The sequence below is a fragment of the Nannospalax galili genome, unplaced genomic scaffold (assembly GCF_000622305.1).
Source record: "Nannospalax galili isolate Female #2095 unplaced genomic scaffold, S.galili_v1.0 scaffold433, whole genome shotgun sequence".
Classification (NCBI taxonomy): Eukaryota; Metazoa; Chordata; class Mammalia; order Rodentia; family Spalacidae; genus Nannospalax; species Nannospalax galili.
Window position 1 is genome coordinate 921,332 of NW_008338715.1, and position 12,082 is coordinate 933,413.

Consider the following 12,082-nt stretch of genomic DNA (forward strand, 5'->3'; position numbering starts at 1 on the left):
TTAAAAATATAAGATTTGATTTTTATGGATGAAAGAGCTTGAGTAATTCGTGTTTTTATAATGAAAATAACACACAGGAGGAGTGTGGAATGTCATTTGTGTGCAATTTTTTAAACTAAGTTCTATAACTATTAGTGAATATACAGAGACTGTACATACTACATTAGTAATGAGCACTGTTAAAGCCTTACACTGTATGCTTTATGACTATACAAAATTTGCAATTTCATTTTGTACTAAATTATACTACAATTAGGGTAGTGGCTTGTTTGAGAACTAACTTTTCTTCAGATATTTCCATACTCTGGTACTTATTCTTAAATGCTAGTTTTTAGGCATGACAAATTCATCGGTCAGACAACTGAGAAAACTAATAGGCAGGTCACTTAAGGACTTACAGTGTTTTAGTTGAGATTATCTACATTTTATATCATCCCTATTTATTTCTATAGGAAAAAAACATACAAATATTTTCTTTCCTTTTTTTCTACATCAGCAGAATTTACTCTTGCTATATTAGGTAAGGAAAAGATTTCAAGGCTCTATTACCAGCTGTCAACTATTAGTAGAAAACAGTTTGACTTGAATCTATATACATAATTTTTGCAAGCACTGAAGACATTTCTACATTTACAAGTTATGTATTCTATCTCATTATCCTTTAATATTCACATAAAATTCTTTCTGAACATAGTTCCATAGAAATATATAATAAAGCAATGTCCATAAGTTCCACAGATGTCAGCATTTTACAAAATTATAAAACAATATAGCATTCAGCATATTAACATTGATAAATTCCAATGTTCTTAAATACATTATCTTCTACTCCTTTGTAAAAGAATGTGCAGTGGTGTGTGTGCACTAAGTTATTTACAGGTTGGTCAGTCACATGGATTCAAATACCAACAAAATGACTAATGAATGCCACATCATCAAGATTCACCTTTTCCGCTATGTATCCATGTCCACAGCTTCAGGAACAACTCCTGTTGGGTTATTAATGACTAGAACCCACTACTCCATCCTCCATTTTTAATGTCTTGTCAACAGTTTTTTAAGTGGAGTTGTACAGTTCATGACCTACTTCAGTTTTTTTTTAACTCAGTCTAAATCCCTGGAGCATATATACACAGGTGGAGGATGAGTTTTACTTTTGTTAGTTTCTACTGCATAATGATAATCCATAAAACATATGTACCACAATTTGTTTGACAATCCCTCTAATGAATGATATCTGGCTCAATCCAGCTTTTGTAATTACTACTAAAGATGCTACAAATATCAGGATTAGTTGTTTGCTGTGTCAATGTTTTTAGTTCTTTGAATAATTTCCCCAAAATTACATCACTCTTATGTGAATTATTTAGTTTTATAAGAAGGCGTGCAATGTTTGTGTTTTCCAAAGTGGCAGTATCATTGTACATTCCCACAAACCATTAGACTGTTTCTTAACACATTAATTGGCACTTGGTGTTTTTACTGTATTTATTCATTTTTATACACATATAACCAGCTTGGATAGGATATTAATAATATTTAGCTGTGGTTTTAATTTAACTTCTTAATAGCTATTGATGTTCATTCTTTGCATGCTTATTATCCTACTGTCCTAGTTTGTTCTTCATTGCTGTGACAAAATACTTTGACCACTACCACCGTGGGGAGAAAAGGGTTTATTTAGCTTACATATCCCAGGTCACAGTTCATCCGGGAGCCCAAGGTAGGAACTCAGGGCAGGAACCTGGAGTCAGGAGCTGGAGCACAGGCCATGGAGGAATGCTGCTTACAGGCTTGTTCCCCTGGCCCCTGCTCAGCTTGCTCTCTTATCCAACACAGGCCCACCTGCCCAGGGGTGGCACTACCCACAGTGGGCTGGACCCTCCCACATCACTCAACAATCAAGAAAATACCCCACAGTCATGGCCACAGACCAATCCAATGGAGGCAATTCCCCAATTGAGGCTACCTCAACCCAGGTGTGTCAGGTTGACACTAAAGCTATCCAGCATACCTACCATACTGTTTTAAAATTTCCCAAAGACTCTTATGAAATCAGATGACATCAGGCTATCAAAAGTTAAAACTTTGTTCAAATTTCTTTATTGACAAAGTTAGTTGATACTCATAACTGAAAGAAAAAAATCACAAATGGTCAACTAAGTTATCAAAGGCCATCATAACCTGGATCTAATGGTTTTGTTTTAACTTTAATGTTTCTATTTTATACACTGTTCTTAAACTTAGGTGTCCCAGGCTGGCCTCCTAGTCATGATTCTTCTACTTCTATCTCATACCAAATGTTAGGTATTATTTACCTAAATCAGCAAAAAATTCTAGAAAATACATGTAATGGAGTTAAAAGAACAGTATAGGGAGTAACATGACATAAAAATTTAATTTCTCAAAATATGCTAACTTAAATTTTCCAATAATTATGAAAATGTAGGATTATTGAAGAATAGAAAATGAACCAATAAGATTATTAATTTTCATAATTGGTATTTTTAAATACATTGTGTTACATTGATTTAAATTTTTCTATCAAGTTTTGGCCAAGTATTTCACACTTAGTCTTTCAAAGTACATCATTAATCACCTATTATTTAATAAATGTATGTAATACAGTGTGAAAGTAGACTAAAAAATGCATATCTTTAAAAGTGTGTGATTAGATGGATTAAAATGACTTTTCATATGGGAAATCTTTTCTACAGTAAAAGAATAAGCAGCTATTTAAGTACAAGGTGCAACATATATTCTGTTTTTATCTTAATATCTGAATGACAGTATTTTATATTCTCAGGGAGAAAAATAAACAGATATTTCAAATTTGGATGATCTATGTCCTACTTGAGATAATTCACAAATTAATCCATGCGTGTGAAAGAGAAAAACAATTAAAATTCATGAAAAGCAGTAGAGAAAATATTATTTTTATATATGGAGGGATATGTATGTTCTCATGTGTCACACTTCAATCTGTGGATGTTCATGCACCTATACGGGTGTGTGCATGTGCGTGGAGAGCAGAGTTTAAGGTCAGGTGTCTTGCTTAGCTGACAGCCACCTTTTTCTAATATAGAGATTCTCACGGGACCTGAAACCTTCTGATTGGCTAGACTAGCTGGCACCAAGCCTCAGAGATTCTCCTCTCTCATTGCCTCCAGTGCTGGGAATACAGAGAGAAGCATTGTATCTGGCTTTACACACGTTCTGGCGTTCAAAGTCACGTTCTCATGTACTTTACCACCTGTTCCATCTCCCCACGCCAAAAGTTGCATGTTTCTAAGAACAGTAAGCAAGAATGTGTTCTTTAAATCCTTCTCTACAGCTCCTTGGTTTAATTATAGGAAAAGTCTGAATACTGAAACTGTTAGAAAAAAATTATGGAAATATCTTGATTTGACATTATTTACAAACTGCTCCCATAAATGTACTAACATTTTTATAAATTTATGGAATTCTCATAATTATTTAGATAATGAGATGTTATGCCATATTTAAATGCATTATTCTAACATATTTTTAAATTAGCTCTTGGTGATTATCAAAAATGCATTCTACAGTACGAAGCTAGTCTCAAACTTACGTATTCCAGGCTGGCCTCCCATTCATGACTCTACTACTTCTACCTCATACCCAGTGATAAACTTATTTATAGGCATCCCAAATTTCATACATTTGTCAGCTGAATGTTTTCTTGCTTAGAACTAAATGTTATCTTTCCCTCTTCCTTTGAAACCATGTATGTGAGAGTTGTGGAACTGACACACTGAGACTAGAAATGTTGACAGGGTCTGAAGAGAAGCCTAACATGCTAGACTGGAAATTTGGAGAATATTTTTCCTTAAGTAGTAGACTCCAGTAGATTTTTGATTAAGGAAATATTGTCAAAGTAATATTTGGGGTTATTTAAATTCATAAAAGAATGATGGAATACTCTTTACTATATGAACAATATTCAATAATTTAATAAATCTATATGAAAATTGGGTGAAAAAAAGACTGTGGAATGAGAGAAACACAAAAACATTTGGTAATTTATGTGCAAGGGGATATCCTGGAAGATTCAGCAATATTAACTAGAAATCACAGAGAGATGGAATCATTTGTTTTGATGGCTTGATTTATGGTGTGCTTAGCTATTGTGATTTTTCCATTCCTTTGACCACAGAAATGGTATGTAGACATCAATTTTAAATGTATTTATTTTCATATGAAAATAAAATCTATATAAATGGAAATTATTATTGATAAAACTAAGAATGTTAATTTGGAAAGAAAAGAATATTGGAATATAAACTGACTTTTCACTTAATGCTTTTACCTGATGTTATAAGCAGAGAAATATTAATAAGACAGATGTAAGAAGAAGGAAATAAAAATATAGAGATAAGGTAAGAGTGGGGGTAGGAGGAGAGAGAGAGGAAAGGAAGAGAGAAAAATGAGAAGGCCCACAGAATTCATCAAGTTCACTCACACTCAGAAGATTAGTAGAGATATCATGAATTCAATAGAACATCACCGTGCTTTGGTGCACAGGCATCAAGAAGAAAATAGTTTCAATATTAAAATGTGTGTTTAAAATGGACAAATTCATTATCATAATGCCATATTGTAAATGGTGCACTCATTGAAGTCACAAATATCAAGCATAGACCTCAAAGGCAGAATAAACGTTTCAGAGAGAATTTCCCAATATTCATTTTCGGAAGATGAGGCTTATTCCATAGAACTGAGTCAAGATGCCAATAAATTGGAAAAATAAGAACAGTAAATAAAAGGAAAGTAAATAAATAGGAAAAAGATCCCTATTTAAGAATATCAACAGTTGAAGAACTATGTTATTTCATACTTTTAAATGATTCATTTATGTATATTAATGTATGCAATGCATCAAGTGCAGCACCATGAAAGACAGAAAAGGGCATAGGACCCTGGAATTGGAGTTACACATGATAGTGAGCTGCCATGTGGGTCCAAGGAACTGAACCTAGGTCCTCTGCAAGAACAGCAAGTGCTACTAACCACTGAGCCATCCCCTGAGGAGATATCCTCTCAAGCCTGAAAATAACAACAAAGTAGCCCACACAGGAATAAAACTCTCCCATAGAGGGAATTTTGAAGAAGCAAAATATTTTAGGAGAAAGCAATGGGTTTAACAATGGAGTTAGATAGATAAAGCAAAGGGAGGCTAATTCATTACGGCGGACACAAAGTGTGAAAAGACTACTCTTTTATATAAGAAGATTGCTACTTTTGAAATGCAAGAAGGGGAATGGATTCATGTACCAAAGAAACAAGTATGATTCAATCCAGGGATATATTGTTTGAAAATTAAAGAGAGAATAAAAGGAATTTAAGTAGGAATGAACCTACCTAAAATAATAATGAACCCATGCAATACTTAACCAAGATTTTTTTAAAAAAAATATGAATTTGCTATTTGAAAATGTCATGCAAATATATAATGAATTTTGATTAAATCTCTCTCACACCCCCTACCTTCCAACCTCTCTCATACTCCCCACCCCCAGCTTCTCACTGCTAAACACATGTACTCTGTTTATCTCACTGAGACCAGTATGTGCAAGAGTGTAGGGTCATCCATGTGAGCTAAGTTATTTTTGAAAGAAAGAGAGAGAAAAAAAGAAAAAAATGAATGAATGAATGAATGAATGAATGGATGTATGAAGAAAATCAATGTGACACATAATCTGAGTTTAAAGATATGTAAATCAATACCTGAGTGGTTTTAATGGTGATAGAGAAATTCTTTTTTCCTACCACCTCCTTGAAACTGCACACCAATTGCTAACTTCTTTATCACAGACCTCAGCATCAGAGTCTAAGTAAAGTCTAGTTAAATAACCTTAGAATTGGCCCAGTGACATTAATCATTGGATAAAGGGGTTTCCTACCAATCCTACCCCTTAAATTCAATCTCTAGGACCCTCATTGTAGAATCAGAGACCAGATTCCTACAAATTGTCCTGTAATCTCCACACATACACCATGGTATAGACATGCACATACATAATAAATAACAAATAAACATAATTTTTAAAGAACCTTTGAATTGTGGTTGTTAGCCAAGAAAAGCAGAGAACACAGACCAGTAAACTATAATTAAAGAATTTTACCCATATGATTTGTATCTCTAATTATGATTTTAATCTAATCAATTGTTGATAATAATGGATTCTAAAACAGTGCTCTCACCCGGCTAAGTAGATCAGAGCAAGGATTGGTCATAAATGAGCCCATATGATGTAGAAACAAAGACTTTAAGACAATGCAGAGAAGGAAGTATGAACCACAGGCTTTTGGTAAACCAACAGCTGGGAAACACAAACAGAAAATGTATTTATTATTATCTTTGACGACTCCAAATTTGACATCAGGAAACCGTACAAGTGCTGCTCTGAAGTTACTTAAAGGTTATGTCATTTATGGAGACGTGATGTTACATCATAGTGATACTGAATAAGACAGTCTCACTCTTAGCATCTATTGAAATCAGTAAAGAAGGCCCTAACTGTTCTGAGAAACTGTTTCTTCAGTTTTCTTCTGGAACTGTGAACTCAAACCAAGGCCTTTTTCTCTCTTTATTGAAACAATATATCCAGCATGAAAAGGGAAAGGAGATAGTGGGAGAGTTTATCTTCAGGAATTTAACCTTTCTGAACCCTACTGACCAAGAACAGCATTCACAAGCACAAACAGTTATCATACGTTTAATCTTCCCTGTTGTTTGCAACACAAATGGGATAACTCTTGTTGAGTCCAATGAATATCCACTGATGGTAGTGCTTGCTATTGTCACAACACAAACACACACACACACACACACACACACACATGCACACACACACACGTATATAGCATTGTTTTGATAGCATATTTTGGGTCAAGAGCAAAGAAGACTCTTGAGGGATTAAGGCTAAATGTTTAGGTTACAGGAGGAGCCTAAGGCCTAGTACGCTTGCTTACATTATTAATAAACTGAGAAAGAGTTAAATGATCTCACAACATAAGATTAACTTTTTGGTTATAATGTTAGGTAAAAGTCCAGAAATCACAGTCATTGACCAAGAAGCATGCTAGATATCCTCAAATCTGAGGGATTCTCTCAATTTGAGAGACTCTCAAAACCTATGAAGTTTATTTAGCTTTATATGTTTCTTACATATAATTAGTTACCATCACAAAAGAAAAATCAGTTTGCTTATATAGAGACAACTACATAATCACTTTTATATTGATCTTACAGAAATTGTGTTGCTAATATTATAGAATGTTTTCTCTAAATTCATGCCTTTAGAAAAGTTTTGCAATTGTGTCTAACCATGTCTTCTTAAAGTTTGAAATTTAAACATTGATAATTTTCAAACAGTGTATATATCCTATATGGAAAGTTAATAAATTACATTCAGAATGTTGGCATTACATTTAACTTGCATGAGGAAAAAGTCACATCATTTTAAACATTATGCCTATGAGAAGAAATTCTACAGGTAATATTTGTTTTCTTTTTTTTCCTAGAGAACAACAGCATCCAAATGCTAAGCATGTCAAATCTTGCTTACATAACACTGTCCTATATCTGTTAATGTGATTGAAGTCACTAAAGATATTCTATTTTATCTTGCAAACCTTAGGAATGCCACACTGTATAAACTATATATATGTATCAAAATAATCACTGGTTATAATGCATTTTTAATGTGTAGGGTAAATATTTTCACCTAAATATTTATTCGGAGAGCACATATTAGGAAGAAACCATAGCCACACATCGGTATATTGCTTAAACTGTAAGTAGGTTACCCAGTTAAGCAATTCTTATTTTGAATGCATGTGTCCCTTTAACCACAAGTTCTGTTTTCTGTGTTTCCTATCAGCAGTTGCAGCTTCCAGTGATCAAAGCCAGATTCCCATCATTGCAGTGTCGGTGACAGTGGGAGTCATTTTGCTTGCTGTGGTTATTGGCTTCCTCCTCAGCGGCAGGTAAGAAAAGAAATTCTGAAGGTTTGCAGCTAATTCACCTCCCTTGCCTTGATTCAACCATATGACTGTTAAAGCACATCTAACAACAAATCAGGCAAGCAACATGTAAGTAAATAATACCTATGTGTGCTATAGTTCTTAAGTTTTATTTTTCCCACATTACTGGCAATGATTATGAACGTGATTTCTTCTTTTAAGTCATGGTCTGTATGCTTCGCAAGAATAGTATTAACATGATATTTCTTATTCTGGAATTAATCTAAACATAAGGTATATTTCTTCACTGTATACAATGAATTTCTAATTCTGCTTATTTTCCCTCTGAAAAGAATGTATCATTGCCTGATTTAGTGTCAGTCACTATTTAGGAAGTCAATAAGTCTTATTTATAGTCATTTGAGGATTAAAACTGATATTTCTATAAGCAATGAAACATTTCAGGAAATTAATAAAACTCTTCATTTACTGCTTTCGCTTTCAATTTCTGGGTGATTCAACATGGATGCACCAATTGTCATGTGTGCTTACTGAAAGTGAATTGCACTGACAGCTAAATCAATAGATATGTGATTCGATGTACTGCAAATTTACAGTTTTCAGTTTGAACATAAGAGATAGAGCTACTGAAGAAGTTTTGTCCAGGTATCTTATGACAGTGAGCTGAGCATAATAAACTTCCTAATAGTAAATATGAATGAATAAATAATAAGTTGTATTCTTATTGAAAATATATTTTCCTATTTCCTTATTTTGTAATTCCTGAAATTGTTAGTAATATTGAGTAATGAGGGCTTCCAGTTTTAGAATTTATTGTGGTGTTCTTATTAGGCCATTGTGTAAAATGAGATGAAATGCTTTTCATGGAAGTATTTGAGCCTGGACAGAGTGAATATATATAATTAAAGGGACAAAAATATCAGAAAATCAATATATCTTCAGTTTTCTGAGGAACATATGTTGTAATCTATTACCTAACATTAATGTTAGAGTAGTAGTTATGAATTTTTAAAATTTCTAGCTGGGAGAGTTCATATTCCGGTTAGTGGCATTTAACTTAAGCCACTCAGAATATGTACTCTCACCTGCCTCACTTCTCTCTTCTTTTGGAACTGACCTGGGAATAATGTGAATCAATGCCCCTAATGTCTGAGAGGTAATCTGACTTTGTCAGTCCTTTCCTAAAAAACTTTGCAATTTGAAATGGTAGCTGAATAACCCAAAAATATCCGAGATTTAAAGATTTTATAAGCAATATTCCATGAAAATTTCACATTTTTTTATTTTTGAAAATATTTTCTCTATTTTTATTTTATTTGTATGAATGTTGTTGCTTGCATGTGTGTAAGTGAACCTGTGATGTGTAATGCCTTCAGATTTCAGAAGAGGACCTTGGACATCCTGAAGATGGTGTTGCAAATGGTTGTTAGCCACCATGTGGGTGCTGGGAATTGAACCCCAGACCTCTGCAAGATCACCCAGTGCTCTTAATTGCCGAGTCGTCTCTCCAGCCTCCGTTTTTTAGTTTTAAGGGGTATTTGTCTATTGATAGAAATTTCTTCAGCTTTTTCTTCTATTCTGCATGGAAAATTATTTTGTGCTTGTGTACATCTGCTTAATCAAATCTAAGTGATAGGACCTTTAAAAACTACTTTTATATCATTTAATACTTGAACATTGTGATTTTTTCTCTGTACTTCTACATGCCCATCCTGTAATACCTGGATTTTCCTGAATTAACTCAAGATTTGTAAAAAAGTGAAACAAATAAATGTGGCTAACACATTTTTAGAGTCCAAACAAAATTTGAGAAACAATATTAGCGCTTTAGTAAATTGTTAAATACTGCCTGTTTTTGGAATGCTAAAGTATGTTGAATTACATATATGTTTCTTTATTCCTACAATAGAATTTCAAGATTATCTCCTCACTTTTGAAATAATTCCTTTGTTCAAATTTTAAAATATTTTACTATTATTTTAATTTTATGTGTATGAGTGTATTGCCTGCATGTATGCAAGTGCACCCGTGTCATGTAATGACTTTAGAAATCAAAGTGTCAGATTCCTCTGGAACGAGAGCTATAGAGAGCTGTTAGTCACCATTAGGTGCTGGAAATTGAACCCAGGGCCTCTGCAAGAGCAGCCAGTGCTCTTAATCACTGAGCTACCTCTACAGTCCCTCTTTTTTCATTTTTAGATTTCTGGTAAATGATATTTTAACCAGGAAACCTAGGAACGCTCTTTATTAATTGAAGTTAATTTGACTTCTTAATGGTGCAATTCAAATATTTTAATTTTATTTTCTTATATGGAAAAAATAATATATACTGTGTGCAAAATTTTATGATAATTTAGATCTATATGTGAGGCCAAGAGAAAAATATACTCTAAACTATGATAAATTTTTGTTGTTATTGTTGCTTTTGTTGTTGTTTTTGAGACAAGGTCTTCCTATAGATCCAGCTGTTTTAGAACTCCTGATGTAGACAAGGCTAGCCTCAGTCTCAGAGCTCCAACTGCCTCTGCCTCTAGATTGAAAGCATGCATCACCATGACTGGTAACAATTTGTGTTCTTATTCATATTGCAGGATAATATAAAAATTGAGGTTATGTTATGCTTAAAATTATAGAGCTAAACTATTGAAAAGAATATATCAAACTTTTTATTCTGATATGCATTCAGAGATGAAAAACAATTCAGACATGTAGATTCGTAATCCTTAACTTTCTGATGGTTGTGTATAAATACCACCTATTTAAATGCCATTCTAGATAATATGGAATTTATTAAGCTTTTCTTGGTTATCTTTTTTGACACAGGCTCTCCCTGTAGCCCCAGCTAAACTGGAACTCCCTATGGAAAACAGACTGGCCTCAATCTCACAGAGATTACCCTGCCTCTGACTCCTAAAGGCTGGAATTAAAGGTGTGGGCCACCATTCTGGCATAGGAATTGCATTAGTCTTTTTTTATTATAAAATAAATATTTAATAAAAAAGTAAACATTTCCACTAAATAAGTGAGGCATGGATTCTGTCAATTGCCAGAAGAAATGATCAAATGAACTCTTTAGCACTGCAGTGTTTATAGAACATAAAACAACCCCATGAACCAGAATGATGATAACAACTGCAAAAGAGGCTCTTTTCCCATTACTTGGAAATATTAATATATGTATTTAAGAATGTATTCTTTTTGTTAATTATTATTTTCTAGTCAATACATGAATATTTACCAGGAATATATAAACATTAATTTAATCTTAAAGAACAAAGTATTTTATTATTACAGAAAAGATAATTGCCTCTTTAAAATATATTTACATTTCCATAGGACTTTCTCTTTAAGACTCAAATTTTTTACTATATTCTTCTCATTAATTTTTCAGTGCACTCATGGTAATACAAAAAAAATCAACAGAAATGCAAAGAAAACTGTAATTGTTTTTAATCTTTCTCTTTTATCTCCAAAAATACTGAACATTGACAACATCTTTAAGTAAGGATTTGTAGCTTGTTCCCCTATTATATTAATTTTGGAGACATAGTTATTGAATCAGTCAGTTTACTGGGATCTTCTTTAACACAGACCTCTCATTAAGTATATGAGAGAGCCTTTCAGTGTGATTCTTTCCTTTCTTTTTTTTTTCAATCAATTTAATATTTTATTTCTTATGTTTCCACTTTCTGGGGGGGGTTAAATTTTGAAAATTGATTATTCCACATTTCTTACTGTAATATGAAGTTTAAATTAATATATAATTGGACACGAAAAAAGTAAATATGCTAGTGTACAGACGGGATAATTCTGTGTGAATCTTTTTAAATGCAAATTTCCTAGGCTTAAATAACTTTTTTCCCAGTTAATTATTTATTTAATAACCACATACTTAGAAGAAGCATTTCATTACAACAGCACTGACATATTCAATAACAATTTCCAGAACAAGAGTACATCTCTTTCATAGTGGGAGCAAGTTTCCAGGTTCACAGTTGAGTTAATACAGTTATACAATATTGAACTCAGTATAAGCCCTATAAGACATAAAATTGAATGAGTTTTTAACCTT

At 33.0% G+C, this 12,082-nt stretch overlaps 1 protein-coding gene across 8 annotated transcripts in view; it reads left to right on the forward strand.

Moving 5' to 3' along the window:
* Epha5 (EPH receptor A5) overlaps positions 1 to 12,082 on the forward strand; it is a 378,563-nt gene that overhangs the window by 285,343 nt on the left and 81,138 nt on the right. For 4 of the 8 annotated variants that reach the window (XM_008833254.2, XM_008833257.3, XM_008833259.2 and 1 more), the window contains one exon: positions 7,911 to 8,013. In XM_008833254.2, the coding sequence (XP_008831476.1) occupies positions 7,911 to 8,013 (103 nt within the window). Of the gene's footprint in view, positions 1 to 7,907; positions 8,014 to 12,082 lie in introns of all 8 variants that reach the window. The other 4 variants (XM_008833253.3, XM_008833256.2, XM_008833258.2 and 1 more) reach the window with 1 other exon arrangement.